The sequence below is a fragment of the Lepidochelys olivacea genome, assembly GCF_965140295.1.
Source record: "Lepidochelys olivacea isolate rLepOli2 genome assembly, chromosome: 4".
In the NCBI taxonomy this organism is placed as follows: Eukaryota; Metazoa; Chordata; order Testudines; family Cheloniidae; genus Lepidochelys; species Lepidochelys olivacea.
The window spans coordinates 25,596,697-25,618,038 of NC_140414.1; the positions used below are offsets into that span (position 1 = coordinate 25,596,697).

The 21,342-nt window shown below is 40.6% G+C and overlaps 1 protein-coding gene across 10 annotated transcripts in view; it reads left to right on the forward strand.

Moving 5' to 3' along the window:
- The window catches only part of PTPN13 (protein tyrosine phosphatase non-receptor type 13), a 185,796-nt gene that overhangs the window by 85,339 nt on the left and 79,115 nt on the right, over positions 1-21,342 (forward strand). For all 10 annotated transcript variants that reach the window (XM_084626909.1, XM_084626914.1, XM_084626915.1 and 7 more), the window contains exon 7: positions 8,079-8,642. In XM_084626909.1, the coding sequence (XP_084483035.1) occupies positions 8,079-8,642 (564 nt within the window). The remainder of the gene's footprint in view (positions 1-8,078; positions 8,643-21,342) is intronic.

Sequence of the window (21,342 nt, forward strand, 5' to 3'; positions counted from 1 at the left end):
GTCCTCATCTATTTATCTGCCATGTTGAAACTCTTATCACTGGGCTGTAAGAGCAAGAGGGAGGAGGGAAAGTGTCTCTTGGAGGATTGTCTTTTTCTCTTTAAAGATGCTTCCTCTGCTTGTTTCTTTTCTCTTTCTTCCCATCCACAAATTTCTCCGACTTACCATTGTTGTGTTTAGGATGCTAAGATCAGTGAGCTGTAGCTCACAAAAGCTTATGCTCAAATAAATCTGTTAGTCTCTAAGGTGCCAAGAGTACTCCTTTTCTTTTAACTGGGGGTGGGTTATCCAGCAAACTCTCAACCCTTGACTACCCTAAGAGAATATATGGCCACTGTATAAAGTGAGCAATCATTTCTAAGGGACTTGTCAAAGTGAGCAGCCTTATCTTTGTGTGTGCCTGAATGTATTACAGTAGAGCAGGAAATGATTCAGCAGACCTGGATGAAATCTTAGGTGTCGACACTCTCCATTGAATTGCATGCTATAATTACAAGCTGTAAAAATAGCAGATGCATCCGAAAGGTGATCATTAAAGTGTTTATAACATCAAAGGAACAAATGAGATGACATTTCTATATGAAAACTGTACTGCTTAATTAGTGGTCTCCTGATTATTTTTTTTCTTTCATTTAGCCACTCAGCAAAAACTGTCAGCAAAAGTTTGTAATGTATAGCTGTGCCTGTTTGTTCGGGAAGCAAGGAGATTTTTTTTAATAACCTGTTTTAGTTCTTTTATTGAGGAGAAGAAAAGGCAGCAATCAGTCTGCAAAGAAATCAAATTACTTAGTGTCCTCCACATATTTGAACTGGCATAATTCATTCTAAACTGTTTCCTGCTAAACCCAAGTTTATTGTTTTTTAGATAACAGTAAATATGGCTGAGTAGTTTATTCAGAAAGTTATTCTCTGGCACTGTCATCTTTTTTTCAGCATTAAAAAACCAGAAATGTGTAGGTGGAGAATATCTTCATGAGTCTTGCAAAACAAATAGCAAACCAGTAAAGGATTTGAAATCCAGGCCATTTTTTCTTATTTGTGTCACGGTAGTGCTTTGAGTTCCCAGCTCAGATTCAGGTACTGTTAGGCAAACACATAGTAAGAGATGGTGCCTTCCCTGAAGATTTCAGAACCTAAATAGAGAAGGCAGACAAAAGGCAAGGGAAGAAATAGTGGCAGATATGTAAAATGACTTGGTGCTGGAACTGACCAGCTGTGTGACCTTCGTCAACTTTTGGTATCCTTGGATATCAAGAGGGAAGCGATGTGACCATTTAGGCATTAGTCCGAGAAGAGCAGGTATCTCTCTCATATCTCAGAGAAAAGAACAATTATCCAATTAAATTCTAGAAGGGATACTGAGAGGGCTAGTGAGGTTAAGCACCAAAATGCTGCTTGGTGAAGTGTTAGAAGAATAAATGTCTCAGCTACACAAAATCCTGGAGTTCTTTGCTTCCTTTATAACATCTGTTCTAGTGCAAAACATGAGCAGGGCTAAAAGGTTTGCATTCTTGCCACTTTTTACTCTCAGCTCTTCAAAGGGTAATTTCTCCCAGCTCATGTTCTCTACAAGGAATGCAGGTTTCAGAGTAGCAGCTGCGTTAGTCTGTATTCACAAAAAGAAAAGGAGTACTAGTGGCATCTCAGAGACTAACCAATTTATTTGAGCATAAGCTTTCGTGAGCTACAGCTCACTTCATCGGACGCATTCATCGGAATGCATCCGATGAAGTGAGCTGAAGCTCATGAAAGCTCATGCTCAAATAAATTGGTTAGTCTCTAAGGTGCCACTAGTACTCCTTTTCTTTTTACAATGAATGCAGTAACTTTAATCTGTTACTTGGGATTTCTCAACAACAACAAAAAAGGGTGCAGGGAGGGGGGATGTTTCCAGCAAGCAACCCCCAGGCCACATCTGACTCATTATCTCCTTTCTGGCTCCCAGTCTGCCCCTAAGAGATTGTACATTCAGCTTCTTCTAAGAGCTTCCCCCTCTCATTTGAGTGACTAGCTGCTTGTTTTGTGACAAGGATTTTTCTGTTTGCATCCTGCAATGATAGCTGGTCTGGGAGATCTTTTTAAACTTTAGTGTAATCACTTCCTCTTTACAGAGCTTCCAGTGCCACACTGATAGCTATGTATAGACAAAAGATGTAATCATATGCCTGAATAGGAAAATATATTTTATGTTGGCCAGAAAAAAAAAAGATAGGGTAAAGTGTTTTAAAAGGCTTGAACTAAATTCACTCAATGAGAATAAATATAGCCTGCATTCTAGAACTGTCAGATAAACTGCGTTGACAGCATCCACAGTTACATAACATCTGATCAATTGCCTGTACTGCACAGTTAATGCACCGCTGAAGGCAGACTAATGTATGAAGTTTGTTTAGGGCCAGAGTCTGGCACTCATGCTTGGAGGGAAATCAGTGAGACTGCTTGGAGAGCATTGTTCTACTTAGTGTGAGTAAAGATGGCAGAATTTGGCCTTTCGGTAGTAATTGTACCACAGAAATTTGCAAATGTGGATATCGTTGCAGGGGAGTTGCAGAGTCAATCTCACTCTTTTTTCCTAGCTCAATGACTATTCATTGTCATTCATAATGACCTAATAGTCATTGGGACAGGGAAAGCGAATGCTTGTGTATCCTAGAGGTTAGGGTATTCACCTAGCATGTGGGAGACCTAAGTTCAAATCCCTTCTTTGCATCAGGCAGAGGGAAATTGAACCTTGGTCTCCCACCTCCCAGGTGAGTGCACTAACCTCTTTGCTAAAGGTGATAAGGGAGGCTATAAGCTGCTGCTCCTTCCCCCCATCCCTGACATCTAAGTCTTCCAAGGGTAATTTGAGGGAAAGGCTGAGCGGTCTATCATACGTACTTATATGATCAACATACTTATATGGTCAACAATGTAGTACCTGAATGCCTCACAGTTATTCATGTGTTGTCCCTGCAATGCCACTGTGAGGTAGGGGAGTACTATCCTTCCATTTTATGAATGGGAAACTGAAACAGAGAGCAACTAAATGACTTACCCAAGGTCACACAAAATGTCAGTGGCAGATCAGGAAACTGAAACTAGGTTTCCAGAGTCCCAGTCCACAAATGTAACCACCAGACCATCCATCTTCCATTTCCTGTTAATAATTTAGATTTAGGCTAAGAAGTTCACAGTAAGCATGTCATCTTTCACTCTACTTCAGAGGCACAAAAGCACACAATCCTGGTCTTATCCAGCCAAATTCCCTTTCTTCTCTGTGTTGGGTATTTAATCCTCATATGTGGCTTTCCCTCATAATCTTTCCAGTATTTTAAAGTGGTGATGGTGCACACAGTTAAAAGCCAAGAGTGTACAATAAATAAATAAACTTTCTCCTACAGCTAGAGTGATCAAATCACCAGGATAAAGACCATGTTAAACCAAATCCATAGTGCTGACTTAAACTGAATGGAGGGAAAAGATGTTTTATTTTATGGCAATACTAGCCTCTGTGCTATAATAGACAGCCTACCAATTGATTAGCTGGAGAAATGGATCTGTGGCTATGAAACTGCATGAGACAGATCTGCTATGGCCCTCTAAAGAGTCTTGATATAAGTAGTTTCAAAATAGCATTTCTATAAGGGATAAGAAAAGTGACTGTCATGTGTAAGGGTCAGCATTGTCTCCAGACCTAAGCAAGTGCATTCTCATCTTGGTTTGGAATCCTTCTGTGGCTTTGGCCAAGTCACCTAATTTTCCCATCTGTAAAATGGGGTTAATAACTACATCGCTGTAGTGATGACTATTAAACAGCTGCTTGAAAAGAATTACATACTAGTTCAGTCAGTGCTCATTTGGAATTAGCGTGTGTATGTGGTGGGGAAGACCTTAAACATACAGTGTGAGGAGACCAGGTGAGAATGATGGGATGAGGAACAAAAGATGAGACTAAGGACGAAGAGAAAATATAATATAGGGGAGAGCAAGGGGGTGGAGAGCAGAGTATGAATTGGGAAGAAAAGAATAGCAGGGAGAAAAATAATGTAGAATGAGTTGCAGAACAGGAGGAAATAAAAAGGAATAAAGACATCTAGGGAGGCAAATAAGCAAGAGCAGTGCTTTTTTTAACTTTATTATGTTTCTACAGCTGTGAGCTTGTGGGGAAAGGTGATATTTTGAGCACTTGTGTTACAATAATATTGCGGTTTATTCTGTGATCCACAGTGAAATGCAGGAAAGGGGGGGGGGAATACTTAAAATTCAACAAAAGTGCAAAAAAATCCCAGTTTAGATGAAGAACTGTTCCTTCGCTTTTTTTTCCCCCCGCTTCAGTGTTACAATACAGGCCTCAATGTAAGCTGGTGGTTCTCCATTCCTCTTGCAACAGGGTGGCCTGGTGGCAGACTGAAGATTTAGGAGGATGCAAACAAACATTTACACAACCCTTCCCAAAAATCCTCAGCCCCATCCTGTGCTTTGTGATGTAATCACAGGAGATTGGAGTGAAACTGTTTTGTAGATTAATGTCTAAATGCTAAGGCCAGCACTGATTTATTTCCCTCTGGTCATATGTTAAAGGCAAACATGGGCAGCAAAAGTCAATGTGTGAATCGTTTAAAAATGGTGTTCTAAGCATCCCAATCAGCAGAATGGAATAGCAGTGTGGAAATGGGCGTCTATCAGGCATCCACTTCATGCACTGCTTTCTATCAAGATAGCTCATCTCCTCTCCTGTCCATATAATTACCAAATGAGTGGCAATGCTGCAGCCATGAGCATTCTCCCAGTCCCTGATGATGAGATATTGGTTAGGGCACTCACTCCTCCTTTCGAGGAAAGATCAAGTGGGCATGGGAGTTAAGGAATGGGAAACATTCCCATATGCTGAGGTCAGGAGTTAGTCTCCTCATTGCTGAGCCTTTGGTTTTAACAGAGCATCTAGTAGGGCTTGCCAGGGAGTCTACTGTAGGGAGTATTGTACCACCTACTCCCTACAATAGACAATAAAAGCTTGAGATTGATGCCCGTCTCCTCCCACTCAAGCTTTCTCATTCCTATATTTGTACAGGTCACAGTCCCTTATGGCACTCTCCGTCAATGTACAATAGACATGCTTGCTGCTATATGGGAACCTAATTGGTGGTTATAATATGCTTGGACTCAGTGTTTGCTATTATGGCCCCAGTTCAGGAAAGCACTTAAACATGTGCAAGCTTAATTGCATTCTCGAACAGGGATACTTTCTTGAATTGGGCCTACATGGTTCATAAGTTGTCCTGAAATATAATAAAAGTGTTACATGGGAGTCATAGCCATCTTTTTTTTGGTGGGTGGGGTGGGGGCATTCCTCATTTTCCTTTAACATCATCATTCTTTCGCTAGATTTACTGCATGCATTTAATTTCAGTTTAGGCAGTCTGATTTGGAAAGTAAAACAATAAGGTGAAGTAATGCAAAAGCAATTTTTCCAGATAAAAATCTGACTTTTAGAATTGAAACTTTTGGGGTGGGGATGGTAAAGTTGGTGATTTCACTTTGATGTGTGTTTCCTCCTCCCCCCACCCCCAAGAATCTTAAATAAATAGTGAAAATACTGAAATACATTTCTAAAGTTTATGAGTTGACTTGTTGCCAAAGTGCACCCACCCAAGTTTGCATCTGCTGCAGTATTTACACCCTTTCCTAAATCACATTTACAGACAATGCGGGGTGGGGAGACGGGGCCATTGGCAGCAGCAGACTCACTTGTGGTGGCATTGTGGCCTGTGGCCATTTGAAGGCCGTTTATGTACAAACTGGCTGACAGCCAGCCATTGAACATTTGAGCTAGGCAGGGGCCTTCTGGATAATCAGTGGCACCAATCATCAACAGATGCCCCATGTAAGATGGTGGCCAGCCATGGGTTATTTTATTTTTTTAATTAAGGCTTAGGGCTTTAACCCTAATTTTGGAATGTTGACTTGGTTGTGTAACAATCAGTTTTGGAATGTTTTTATCCCTTTGACAAAGCCTTGCGTTTTAGTATTTTGAATGAGTTGGAACACACAGCAGCTTCTGTGCTTCCTTGAAGACATTTAATCTCTTCTGAAGCTCAGAACACTAAAACGTTATGACTTTGCAAGGATAAGAAATGCTTATTTTATCATGCCAGGTCTTATTCAGGCCAACATGGTAACGAGAGAAGAGTAGACAGTCCAAGCTTAGGGGTGCAAATCAGTGAGCTTTCAAAGTGTTTGTAGAAACTTTTAGAGCACTCGATAAAATACAATAAAAAGTAATAGACTCACTGGAAGCTCAGCAGGAGCCTAATGGACAAGTGTGGCTCTTGATGAGGGTTGATCAACTCTGTAACAAAGGGCAGCAGTTCAGATTACAGAACTGTCTTTCACAATAGAAGGTTCAGTGCAGCAAATTACTTTGAGCTCTAGGATTGTTTTCTTTTGTGAAGAGGACTTCAAGGCTAACTCAGAGGGAAGAAATATAGGCTAATATCTCATCTGGGATATTAAAAGTTCGCTCTGAGAGACAACGTGCACTACTATAACTCTAGCTGAGTTGGCAGAAGGATTGACTTGGCTACATGCCAGAGACTGTTTTCAATCCGTTTTTTCCCAGCAGGGATGCTGTCATGGGGTGAAAATTGACATATATAACGTGTGTACACCTCAGGTAGACAACATCCTTGTAGTTTTTAGCAGTATATTTCTGGAGTTGTAATATACATTTGACTAAACTACTCTATGTTAGGAATACATGGTAGGTTTTTTTTGTTCAAATTTCCATAATTTTGTACTGAAAGTTTTCAAATGTTTCTGTATCAAGGTGTATAGAACAGAGGAGTAACAGTAGTTGGATATCGTCTGATCCTCTTGAATATTAGTAACTAGTAGTTTTACCTCTTGAATATTAGTAATTTTTAAATCTTTACACAGTAGTTTTAAGCAAGTGTCATTTCATCCTTAGACTTTGTCTACACTACAGCTTAAGTCGGTATAACTTATGTCCCTCACGGGGGTGAATAAATCATAAGCACTGATGTGGACAGCACTGTGTCGGTGGGAAAAGCTTCTGCAGGTGCACCACTGTAAACTCTCTAGTGTAGCCATGGCCTTAAATACATAAATATGTAGTTTGTAGGATCAGGCCTTGTGTTATTTAACAAAATGCTTGCATTGGTGAGTAGTACCAAGGATTTTGGTGTGGTTACTTATGGTTGTAGGTACTTCTCCTAGTAGTAGCTGTTTGTGAAATTGGGCCAATAGTTTTCAGAAAGTTTCATGACTAAAACCTCTACTTACACTGACAGTTTTCATGGCTAGTGGGGTGATATTGAGGTTAAGTAAAGTTTAGCATTCTTCCACGTACATTTGTAGAAGAAATATCTCCTTTGATAGTATTATTTGTAAGTAATTTCAAAATAGCCTACTTGCCTGAAATGCTACCTTAATGTAAAGTAGAAAAGCTCATACAATTACTCTGTTATTGAAAACTCTGTCAGAGTGCCTATCTTAAGTTCAGAAAGTTAACTCAAGAGTCTATCATCCAAAAAGAGTAATTACTGTAAGATCCAGGATTTTTTAAATTCCAAGTTACATAGTCATCTCCTACTGCAGCCAATACTGTAGTGTATCCAGGTAATCAGTAGAACAAACCTAGACTTGTCATAAAGCAATAAAAATGTGGATGATGCCTTTAGAGCATGTTGGGGAATTATGTAAACTATAGCTCTAATATTTTCAGGAGTGCTTCAGATTATTTTCAAAAGACCATTTGGTGATGGGAGAAAACTGTTAAAATATTTATTTCACTCTGTATGTTTTCAAATGTTATTAGTTACCCAACTCCACTAAGCCAGGAATTCACCCTTGCATATTTCAGAAACAAAGAAAATGAATGTTGGAAAGTATCTGATAACATAAGCATTGTTTTGGGTTATTCAGTGAGGAATCCTTTAAAGTGTTTTTTCCAGCATTTGCATGATAAACCAAAAGCTGCATTTTAAAATAGTGTATACCTTACAAAGTCAATAACTTTTGTTGCACTCCAGTGCCTGAACTGACAGTACATACATGATGGATTCTTCTCATTCCAGGACAAAGTTTAATGGGTGATGCATCAGAAGTACACAAGGCTCAATTCTCTCAACAGGCCATGCTGAACAAAGGGCTCAGTAAATCTATGGGATTCCTGTCCATCAGAGGAGCACAAGGCGAGGAAGACTTTTTCCAAAGCATATCCTCAGATTACTACTCTGGACGTGAAGATGCTTGCGGTCCTTATCGGTGTAGAACGGATGACTTGGGGGGAAAAAGTAACGTTGGAGCAGACAGTGCTCCCAAACAGAAGGTTTGGGCTTCCTCCACAGACTTGCTGTGTACAACTAACAAAGCAACTGAGACAGACCATTCTGCAGAGTCTCACAGACACAACAATCACTATGAGACAGTTACAGTACGGACTTCAACTACCGCTAGGAACAAGGAATCAAGGTATTCTGATGGAAGCATAGCACTGGATGTCTTTGGCCCTCAAAAACTGGAGCAGGTGCGCCCCGTGCCAGAGTCATCCACCTCTGCAGCAATATCCTGTGCCTTTGACCGAATCAGAGAGAGACAGAAGAAATTGCAGGCTCTGAGGGAAGCCATGAACGTAGAAGGTGAATGAGGTTTTCTACATTTTGTTGGTGAGGGGGTTACTTTATGCAGAGGCTTCTTCCGTTTGATTAAGTTAATATCTCCATAGCACCTCTTGGAGGAGGTGAGATTTTGCTTTTCTTCAGTTTTTAAGTAAATGACAAAGCATTAGAATGGCTGCTGCCAGTGCGGAGGTAGGGACAGAGCTACTGCTACACTGGATCAGACCAGTTGCCCATTTAAGCTGGTATCCTGTTTGAGATTAGCCCACAACAAATGCTTCAAATGAAATTGCAGAAAGCCCTGTAGTAGACAATTATGGACAATTCTCCTCCAGAGAAAGCTTCTTCCTAACTCCCAATAATGAGAAGTTGGTTTATGCCCTGAAGCAGAAGGGATTATATCTCTTCCAACCTTCTTCGTTGGTTGTGTATTAATAACTTTGAATGATCTTGTTATCCTTTTTTGAATCTTGCTAAGAGGTTGGCTCAATGGTATTGAGTGGCAGTGAGACCCATGGTCTAACTGAGCATTTATATGAAAAACATTTTCTTTTATCAGCTCTGTAGACATTCATCAAATCATCTGCATGTAAAACCCCATGGGTGTGGCTGCAATATTTTGTTTTAAAAACTTGCTCGTGTTTTCATGGGTTTAGTTGTGTAAGTAAGGGACACATAGTAATACTAAGGGACAAATTCTGACCTTGAATAGGCAGCATGCTTTGCTGAATGGCTTGTAAAATCACCTAATGCACAAGACAGAATAGCTATATTTATTTGACATTCAGAGCTAGATAGACACAAAGATTTCACTGCTAGGTTACTGGTTTGAATCAGAATGTGAGGGTCTGTAGTGTTGAAAAGTCATTGTGGTCTGCCTGCTGTAAGACTGCCTATGTGAAATGGCTGTTTCAGTCCAGGCTCTAGTGGGCATGTCTAAGGCACTATTTCAGGAACGCATCCCCATTTAGACAAGATGGTTAGGCACTATTCTGAAGTGTGGCTTAAATCACAAAAATTGCTTATCGGCACCTCTTTTGGCCATCTCAGTGGAGATTTAGGATTGAAAGCCGTAGAGATCAAACTACCATCTTACTATCGGAGGTGGTTCTTGCCTGTCAGTGGTGAAGCATGTTAGGGATGGGGTGGGGAAGCTTGAAATGCCCTGCTCGTCCTATCAAGTTACCATCTTTGATAAATGCTACATTTTTAAAGCAATAGAATGAAAGTGGGTGAAGATAGATACCTGGAGATAACCACTGTGTACCTGGAATTAGACTCTGTCCCACTAGAAATGCATACGCTAAGGTAGTAAGTGAAGGCTTTTGTGATTTAAGGATCTTAATTTAAGGAGACTGTATCATCTCTTATTTCTATCTTGAAAAGTGCAAAAAATATAGTAAATAAAATAAAAAGCATCAGTACTTTCTGAGCTGTGCCATATAGTTACATTATTTTTTCAGGGTTTGTCATGTTGAAACAAAGGGCTTTTTTTTTTTTTCTTTAAACACGCTCACTTCCTTAATTTTGAAATGTCACTATCCCTGGCAATATTACTTGAAAACTTTTAAAGCCAGACTACACTAATCTGACTAATATATGAATTAATTTAACCATCAGTATTTGAACATATGCAGTTTATGAAACCAAAGAGCAGGCCACTCCCTGTAAAGAAAATAATAAATTGTCCCACCCTTTAAGAGCTCTCTGCTTTGTGCATGTTAATCTTGCACAACAGCAAAACCAAAGACAGACAGTCCAACTGATGAGCAAGAATTTATCATTCCCATTCAGACAGTTTAGCGATTCTGAAGAAAATCTTGTAGGTCCATGCCCTGAAAGCTTTTGAGATGATTCCAGTGTATGAAACTACTAGATTCCTGTAAGGAAAGGGTGAAAGTGCAGTTAGGGATAACAGATGCTGTGGCTTCCTAGTCAGTGCAGTTGAATGGCAAATTTACTTTGAGAGGGTGTAGACAATACTTAATGACTCATTTACCATCATTATGAATTCGCAATAGCTATTTGATAGAACAGGTTGTAAGCCAGTTTCCAGCAAAGACCTGACTTGTGACATGTACATTTTACATTCTCCTTAAAAAGAATTGTGAAATAAACGTCATTATGCATTGATTTATCACATGTAGGCCTTGGCCAAAGGAGAGCTTTGCTTTTGGGTGTTGCAGAATTTTTAGAGAAGCTATTTTGAGAGACAAGTCTTCAAAAATATGGCTTTTCATTTTTTTTAAACTGTTCTGTTTTTTGTGTGTGTCCGTTATTCACGAATGACTGGACTAAAATCTTGTTTTAAATATGAATTCTCAATAAAACCTACTCTTCACTGGTTTTCTGTGAGGAATATTTTTTATCAAGTTGGAGTGTGAAGGGTTTTTAGAGGCACACTTCATCTGTGTTTATAACTTGCACAAGAAGTCTGTTGAATGTTACACACTCTTCTCTGACTTATTTTGTATGAAGCAAACATTTCATAAAATATGAACTATGTCTACCTCTTTTCATTTCCTCCGTTCCTCTTTTTCTCTCCACGTTTCTTGCTATATCATACTGTATCTTGCCTCTTGTTAAAATAGGTTAGACCGGGGTGGCCAACCTGAGCCTGAGAAGGAGCCAGAATTTATCAATGTACATTGCCAAAGAGCCTCAGTAATACGTCAGCAGCCCCCCTCCCCCCAGCCTGTCAGCTCCCCCTACTCCAACCTGCAGCACCTCCTGCCAGCTGGCAGCCCCACCAATCAATGCCTCCTGCTCCCTCCCTACACCTCCCACTCACCGTGATCAGCTGTTATGTGATGCCCAGGAGGCTCTGGTGGGCCGGGGGTGGGGAAGCAAGGGCATGGCAGGCTCAGGGGAAGGGGTGGAGTGGGGGCAGGACCTGGGGCAGAGTAAGGGTTGAGCAGTGAGCACCCCACAGTTAAAATCTATAGCTCCAGCCCCGGAGTCAGGGCCTATGCAAGGAGCCGCATATTAACCTATGAAGAGCCGCATGCGACTCCGGAGCCACAGGTTGGCCACCCCGGGTTAGACCCTTAAAATGTATGACAGGAGTTTAGGGGTTGGAGAGAGTGAGTGCTGGATTTGTGTCTTTTACTTGCTTACTCTATTGAAGAGGTGAACGTAATCACATGCAAGTAGGTTATGTAGTACACTACCACTGTCAACCACTTTTAAAATCTCTCTTTGCTAGGCAGATGGTTTACACCTTCCAAATATGGTGGTAATATTTTTGGAGTGCACTTGAAATGGGTACATGAACCTAAATGCAGGCGCAGCATTTTGAGGTCGTTCAGGGGAAGTGCGTAGGTGAAGTTACTGATCCCCCTAGGAAGCTCAGGTAGAATCTGTTATCCATCCTTTAGAAGCAGATAGCAATGGCTTAGGTCAGCACCTCATAGGAGGCTGTCTGACTCTTTCCCACGGAACAGCACACAGCTGACAGGTGGGAGGCTGATCTCCGCTTAGGAAGGAACTGCCTGGAAAGAAGAAAGCATGAGAAAAGGAGGGCAGTGTCCTCTCTCCTCCCCAGATCAGATCATCACATCTTCACACCTGACCCAGAGTGATCTGAGGGAAAGGGCTGCTGGAAAATGATGATGTTCCGCCTCTAGAGGAAGAGGTTATGGGGAGGAAAGGGTATCTCAATAATGAGGGCATTTAGCACGACGGAACAGGTCCTTGATGCTGGCCAAGAGCTAAAACTATAGTACTGTCCTGGCTGGAAAGAAGTGTCTATTTGCAAGGCCTGTTTTGGGGGGGGGGGATTTGAAATGTTGTTTACTCAAGGTCCCAGCTGTCCTTAGTCCATCCCCGTTACTACATATACAGGTCAATAAATCTCTGCTTTTCTTTGTTTGTTTTTTTCAAATTACAAAAAGGCATTAGATCTTAGTGCAAAGTAAACTGTGCTGAATATAATTTTCTTTTTGCATCACAAAGGAACTTTAAGAAGACAAAAAGCCACATCTTATTTTTAAATCTATCTTATTTTGAGTTAAGCTGACAAACTTTAGTGTTGTTCATGTAACTTAAAGGGTTGAATGTGTTGTTTTGTTTTTTTTAAATGTTTCTACTCATAGGATCTGGTGTTCAAAGTTTTAACTCAAAACCCATTTGACAACCAAATTACAAACTCCTGAAAAATAGGGCTTATAGTGGAAAGGCTGACGTGACCTTAATTATAGCAGCACTGTAATACAGCAGCTTGCAAAAAGCTGCAAACCACATAAGCTGCATTACATTAAAATACGCAGTTGGGTTTTGAAACGGAATGTTTCAAGTTTAACTTCATAAACTTGTTAAGGATAACTCATGCTAGGTGCTTAGTTCATTAACTTGTAGTATTGTGTTCAGCTCAGATATAAGGTCATTTAATTTCTCTATTCTAATGAAAATTTAGGTAGTTGTTGATTGTCAAGGTGCTTAGCTGGAAGATGGTGGGGGAATCTTCTCTGAATTCAAGTATACATGATCCAATTATGAACACTAAAAACACACCATATTCAAGGTGTGGGTGTACCATGGATTTGTATAGTGGCATTATGATGTTTTCTGGCTTATTATCTATCCGTTTCCTAATGGCTCCTAACATTCTGTTCACGTTTTTGACTGCCACTGCACATTGAGGAGATGTTTACAGAGACCTAGTCACAATGATTCCATGATCTTTCTTGAGTGGTGACAGATAATTTAGACTCCATCATTTTGTATGTAAAGTTGGAATTATGTTTTCCAATGTGCATTACTTTGCCTTTATCAATATAGAATTTCATCTGCCATTTTGATACCCAGTCACCCAGTTTTGTGAGATTGCTTTTGTAACTCTTCACAGTCAGCTTTGGACTTAACTATCTTGAGTAGTCTTGTATTGTCTGCAAACTTTGCCATCTCGCTGTTTACCCCTTTTTTCAGATCATTCACAAATATATTGAAAGCATTTGTCCCGTATGGACCCTCAGGAAACCCCACTAGTTATCTCTCTCCATTGTGAAACCATTTATTCTCACGCTTTGTCTCCTGCCTTTTAACCAGTTACTGGTCCATAAGAGGACCTTCCATCTTATCCCATCATTGCCTATTTGCTTAAGAGCTTTTGGTGAGGGACCTTGTCAAAGGCTTTGTGAAAGTTCAAATATATATCCACTGGATCACCCTTATCCACATGTTTATTGGCCCCCTCAAAGAATTTTCATAGATTGGTGAGGCATGATTTCCCTTTAAAAAAGCCATTTTGACTCTACCCCCAACATATCGTCTTCATCTGTTTGTCTGATAGTTGTTGTTTGCTGTAGTTTCAACTAATTTGCTGAAATTAGACTCACCAGCCTGTAATTGCCAGCATTGCCACTGGAGCCCTTTTAAAAAAATTGGTGTTACATTAGCTATCCACAGCCCATCTGATTTAAGCGATAGGTTACATACCACAAGTAGTAGTTCTGCAGTTCCATATCCAAGTTCGTTCAGAACACTTGGATAAATACCATGTGGTCCTGGTGACTTGTGCTGTTTAATTAATTGGTTTGTTCCAAAAACTACCTCTCTTGACACCTCAATCTGGGACAGTTCCTCAGATTTGTCATCTAAAAGGAATGGCTCAGGTGTGGGAATCTCCTTCACATCGACTGCAGTGAAGCCCAATGCAGAGAATTCAGTTAGCTTCTCTGCAACAGCCTTGTCTTCATTGAGTGCTTCTTTAGCACCTCAGTTATCCAGTGGCCCACTGATTATTTGGCAGGCTTCCTGCTTCTGATGTACTTAAAAAAAAATTGCTATTTATTTTTTGTCTTTTGCTGTTGCTCTTCAGATTCTTTTTGGCCCTGCCAAATTATACTTTTACACTTGACTTGCTAGAATCCTAGAATATCAGGGTTGGAAGGGACCTCAAGGTCATCTAGTCCAACCCCCTGCTCAAAACAGGACCGATCCCCAACTAAATCATCCCAGCCAGGGCTTTGTCAAGCCTGACCTTAAAAATATCTAAGGAAGGAGATTCCACCACCTCCCTAGGTAACGCATTCCAGTGTTTCACCACCCTCCTAGTGAAAAAGTTTTTCCTAATATCCAACCTAAACCTCCCCCCATTGCAACTTGAGACTGTTACTCCTTTAGAGTTTATGTTCCTTTCTATTTTCCTCAGTAGTATTTGACTTCCAGTTTTTACAAGATGTCTTTTTGTCTCTAACCACCTCTTTTACTTGTTATTTAGCCATGGTGGCATTGTTTTGGTCCTCCTACTGCTTTTTTGTTTTAATTTGGCATATACACGTAATTTGAGCCTCTTTTCAATTTTACATTCCAGCAATCTGGTTCCATTTTGGTTTAGGTGGAACGCATCCTTCTTGTATAGGCTTCTCCTTTCCCAAAAGGTCCCCAGTTCCTGATAAACCTAAATCCTTCCTCTGTAAATCATCATCTCATCTATTCACTGAGACCCTACAGCTCTGTCTGTCTAACTGGCCCTGCATGTGGAACTGGAAGCATTTCAGTAGCATTTCATTTCATGCTACCTTAGGGGTCCTGGACTTCAATCTCTTACCTAGCCACCTAAATTTGGCCTCCAGGATCTTTCCCTAATTTTCCCTCTATCATTGGTACCTACATGAACCACAACCACATCACTGTGCGTAAGTCTGTCTACATGTCTCAAGAGGTCCGCAACATTTGCCCCTAGCAGGCATTTCACCATGTGGTTCTCCCAGTCGTTACAGACCCTGTATTTCTAGTTACCATATCCCCCATTGCTGTTACCCGTCTCTTCCTAATAAAAGGGGTCCTCTCCTCTCCCCTGGAGAGGTATCCTCAGTGTGCAAGGATTCCGTGACATCATCTGGAAGGAGCGTCCCAACTATGGGATTGTTTCCCTCTGCTCCAGCTTGATATTCTCCTTCCCCAAGTTTTTCATCCTCCTCAACAGCACAGAGGCTGGCAGACAGTGAGGAGATGGAAAGGAGATGTTTGCAATGTCCATATTCATTGTCCATGTATGTCTGCTGTTTCTCAAGTGTTGGGACATCTTTTAGTGTGTTGCAGTTTGTACCTTTCTTTTTGTGATCTCAGAGCAGTCATGGGATTTCCAGTTGTGAAGTTATAATACATTATGCAGCTGAGCAGTAAATTTGTCTTTCCAAAGCGAATAATTAGTTTTGTTGTTCTCTGGAAACTTGGCGGCAGTTGCTTGGCACCTGCAGGCAAGCGTCATCATACAGAGTGGGAAATGTCATTTACCCTGTACATTTTGCAAGCACTGCTTGCTGTTCAAAGAGCATGGTTAGCATTGTGCATTCCTCCCCACCCCTCACTTTCTCTACCTTCTTAACTATGAAACTGATGGTATCTTCTGAAAGACACAGAGCTGTAAAGCTGACTTTGGTTTTTAGATCCCAGGCCTGCCCCTGATTGGGTCTGGCAGTATAGCATGCTGCAGTTTGGTGATGTTTCCGTGTTAGTCTATTTGTACCCTCCCCCATCCTTTTATGTGTTTATGACTTTTTGCTGTGTTTAATTACCATTTTCAAGGGTAAACATGATAAAAATTAAACTGCTTTATTGCTGTGATTGATATGCATGTCTCTCTCAGCAGTATTGACATGGTGGTCTTCAAAATTCTGGAGTACTAAGCTCATGTTTTAAATGGGATGCAGAGGGGGTGCCAGGAATCTGCATGCTTATGCACTGAAGGGATCTTGTGGCACAAAAGTAGGGAAGTATAGATAAGCACTGGTGTTGTAGCATGCTGTGAATGCAATGGGGAAGCAGGGAAGACACAGGGGAGGGATCCTGAATGGCAGAAAGAAAAGGAGTACTTGTGGCACCTTAGAGACTAACCAATTTATTTGAGCATAAGCTTTCGTGAGCTACAGCTCACTTCATCGGATGCATCCGATGAAGTGAGCTGTAGCTCACAAAAGCTTATGCTCAAATAAGTTGGTTAGTCTCTAAGGTGCCACAAGTACTCCTTTTCTTTTTGCGAATACAGATTAACACGGCTGTTACTCTGAAACCTGTCATTATGAATGGCAGAAGTTGATCTTGCTGAATCCAGGTGTGAAGAGGCCAGGAAGGTTAAGAAAACATCCCATAGTTTTTATTAAAGTTTTTATTAAATGTGCAATCTGGAAGCATTTGAATGCTAAAGAATCCCAACAGCCATCTTCAGTTCTTCCCTCTTTCTTTTATTTTCAGTTTTTCTACCTTTATCCCAGTTGATCTGGCCCTCCCTTTGTGCTTTTCAGTGTCTTCTTGAAACAACCACTAGGTGTGACTGACAACATGTTGTATAGCTAGGAGTCTGATCTCTTGTCTCTTCCTCCTCTCACTGTGTTCCTCAGTTCTCTTCTCTGTCCTTCCCCCTGCCCCTCTTGTTCTGCCATTCATTCTGCTCTCTTGCATTACACCTTTCCCTTATTTTCAGTCTGTCCCCTGGCTCCACCACCATTTCCCCCTCTCAGCTTACCACAGTAAAACAAAACTTTTTATGATACCTTAGGCTTTCACCCATTAACTAGTAAACCACTTCCGCGGCCCCTCTGATATTTTCCATGGTGTTGGAATCTCTCTCAGGCTGCTTTCACACAGACTACTGCCAGCTCTCACAATTTTGTTGCAAGTCTTGTGACACAGGATTTTTTTCTTAAAGCCCCAGCTTCTGGAGTGATGTGATAGCACCGCTTACTTTTTATAACATGAAAGTTTCTAACTATCCTGACTGTAGAGAAGAGCTGGAAGAACATGACCCATAAAGGCTCAAAACCCAGAAGGCAAATGAGAAGAATCCAGATTTTTTAAGGTTTCAGAGTAACAGCCGTGTTAGTCTGTATTCGCAAAAGGAAAAGGAGGACTTGTGGCACCTTAGAGACTAACCAATTTATTTGAGCATAAGCTTTCATGAGCTTAAATCTCGTGATTTTTAAGCCAGTCTCATGATTTTTGTGGTCCAACTCAAATTTGTTTATTATTTGCAATTAGCAATACTGCATTCAGGTGGGCTTGCTTCTTCTGTGCTCTGCTTCTGTAGTAAGAGAATAGCAGCTCAGTTGGAGCAGCGCTCTGCCTCCCAAAAGCCAAAGCACCAATCCACATTCCTCTGGCTCTACTCCTCACTGTTGGGAGGAGAATTGGATAAAACTGGTTTCCTTTAATGTGGATAAGTAAATAAGGAGTACTTAAGTGAACCTATTTCACACCAGAATTACTAGTTGCTCATTTGTACCTAATATCAAGATATTTTGCTCTTATTACTCTCGCTAAGCTTTTGAATGTTTGGCATTTGCAATGAAAACAAGAATCCAGGCTAAGTATTCAGTGAGACTGCAGCATTAATGCTACAGTCCTCTTACATGGCTGAATAAATGTCTGAGCTGATGAGTTGTGCAACTGAAATGTTTTCATGCAGGAGCGTGAACCTCACCTTGTTAATGAAATAGACTCATCACATAACAATCTTTTTACTAGGTTGCCCTTGAGAGTTGCAGTTTTAGGTGCAGTGTTGGAATGGGGGTGATGCAGAAGTTGAAACACACAATGTGAAAGTTGAAGCAAGGGTTTTGTCATGTATGTCAATCATTCACATGCGCAGTGAGGATATTAATGAGAAATAGTACTTGCATCGTTGCTAATTTTTAAAGATGTGTTTTACAGGTTGGTGTGAGCTGCAAAATTCAGATTCCCATTCAGATAATGAAGAAGAGAGAGGTTGGATCTCAGGTTTCGTTTCTGGGCCCATCCCCGGTTTATATACCTTTGCGTTTCTGTTTTCTTTCAAAATGTGCAAAGTAGTTACACTGTCCATTGTAATGGCCTTAATCTGGTATTCTTGAATTACACAGTTCAATACAGAGTTTCAATATAACTATCTCAGAAACTAATGTCATTCCATTTCTGATCCTGAAGACCCACCTGATTTATCCAGTCTGTGTTTGCATAACATCCCCGGAGCAACTACAGGAAATGGAAGAGTGATGTTAGGAACATTTTAAATCTCTCTTTAAGATGTCTTTTAAGGTGGTGTAGCAGCTTGAAACAAGGAGAAGAAGCCCCATGTGTCCAGACAGCTCTCAGCAAGTGCACTGTGGACCACCAGAGCGCCATAGACTGTACAGTGGGGACCTCTGGTCTAATCTGGAGCTGGTCAGAAAGGTGGCTGGGGTTGGAATAAAAAATGTTCATGAATTGTCTGGGGGGTTCCCCATAAAAATGTCAACACCAATCAGCTATAGACTAAACAGTTGGATACTTTTATGAACTAATCTTAGAAAGGCAATGACATACATATTTTGTCTTCCAATACCTTAGTTACTTGCCCTATTGTACACAGGTTTAGTTAGCAGGAGATCTGAGTTTGCTATAAGTGAGTAATGTAATGTATTGTTTCTGTGTAACAGCCAAAAAGGCTCTGTTCAGACATCTCACAACTGCACGTGTAATCCTCATGCTTAAGTATGGTTTTAAAAAGTTAGTGCTGGTAAAATGGATTGTCACGATTGGTATGTCCAATATGGAGAGGGTTGAACTTTTGAGTTAGACCAGTGTTCAAGAATTATATTTTAGTGGCTGAAGAGTGGAAAAATAAAATGATTTTATATGTTGGAGATAATGTTTCATTCACTTACATAAAGAATTCCACAAAGATTTTGTAAATTGGCTTCTCACAGAGGGAAAAAAATACCATAATTTTAAATCACAGGATTTCTTAATGACTCTTTAAAATCTGACTTATTTGTCACTTCATGTTCTTTGGGTTTTTTGTTTTGTTTTTTTTTGCATTTTTGTTGATTTGAACAGTGAAAATCCAGGGAAGTTGGTCTTGCTTTTCTTTATAGCCCAATTTAACTTTCAGTATTTGGGCTCCAGACACTGCAATGCTTTCACTGAAATATTTTTTTTTAAAAAAAAATATGGAAACCATTCTAACGACCTTAAGCTTTATAAAAGCTTGGGTTTTTGTATACCATTTTAATGTGGGCCATATTTAAGTTGGCTATGTCCCTTTAAAGGGAAAAATGGTCAGAACTCACAGTATTGGGTTTTTTCCTATTAAATAATAGTCTTTTGAAATGGTTTAGCCATCTTTCTTAAAAAAAAAATCCCTCTGCAATACTTGTTTAACTCCCCCATCTCTCATTCTCTTCCTCCTCCTCTCCTTCTCTCTATGCTTTGTAAAGCCAGTAATTTTTGTAATACTGCATTTGAAAACCTGTATCTCTGTAATTTGAGTCATGTGTTCAGGATGACAAAATTCTAGGCTAAATGTGGGTCTTTGATTTCTGTTGTGCAGTTGGCTGGGATGAGCCTTTCTGTGTGTTACTTGTCTGGGCTTGCATATCTTGCCTTGGGTACGTGGTGTGTCCTGTTAGTGTTAAGTGCTTTGCTGTAAGGTTGTGCTTTCCTGATTTTGACAGGCAGCTTGAAAAAGTGCAAACCATGTGCACTGGCTTGCGAGCCATAATACTTTGTTCACTGCTAGATTGTGGCTGCTCCTCATTGTAATTTACAGTTTAATTAACAGCTCACCAGTTCTGTTTATAAGACATTTTAATTCAAGGTGGATCTACTAAGATGTTAAATGATTGAGACATTATGGTTATTAGGAGACTCCACCCTAGTTACAACACTGAAATCTAAACATTACAATATTGCATTAGTTTATACAAGAAACAATATAATGGGTAGTGTAATAATTTGTGTAACATGTGAATATTACTGCAGAGTGGGCTTAATCCAGAAATCCCTGTTCAATATTTCAACATTTTTAACTACAGGCATTCAAAACTCACAAGTCGGAACCCCCAAAATCATGATATTTTCAAAAATAATAAACTTTGGGTTCTTTCTATTGTTTCTGGTTTTGAGCCTTTCGGAGGGACATGGTGTTAAGACTTTCTAGTCTGAGTGGTCTGTGGAGTACAGTCCTTGGAAACTTGCTTTCATTTTTAAAATGAAAGCTAAGATTCCCACATAATCAATCAGATGATGCCAGGAGGTGAGGCTTGAATATTGTGAGAGTTGGGAAACTCTGGTTTTTTTACTTATTCAGGCAAAACTCTCATTCCACTGCCAAGTTAAATCCAAATGTGGTCTATTGAAGTCAATGGGAATTTTGCCCGAGTAAAAAGACTTCATGATTTTGCCTTGAGAAAAAGATTTCATGATTTTGCCCAGTATTAATAATATAGTAGATGCAATATACAGTATTATACTGTAGTGTAAGCAAATTTACAGTGTAGAGGAGTCCAGTCTATGACCCTTGATGATGCCTCAAACTGAAGCATCTGAATCAGTCCTTTCACCATAGGGAGGTGACAAGAGATGCAGGCTACCCAGCTGCTTCCCATCACTGCTTCACCTACTGCCCCCGGAACAGCTCTGGTGTGAGCTGGCAGTGCTGGAAGAAGCTGCTGTTCCTCTCTTCTGCAACTGCTTAGCAGCTTCCTCACTGCTGGTCTGCCCGCATGCTACGTTGCAGAGGGAGGAGTGGGAGAGTAATTCTGGCTATAGGAGCCCCATGGAGAACAGGATAGGAGCCCAAATGGCTTTGCCTGAGCCTAGGGGAGTCCCTAGCAAAGATGGGATCCCTCCCAACATACAGCCACTCAGAACAACCCAGCAGAGGGGGAAATGAAGCTGAGACCTAACCACGGGCAGGTCTGATTCCCTGCCCTGGACCCAGGGACCATATGCCAGCTGGGTATAGCCAAAGAGCAGCACTCTC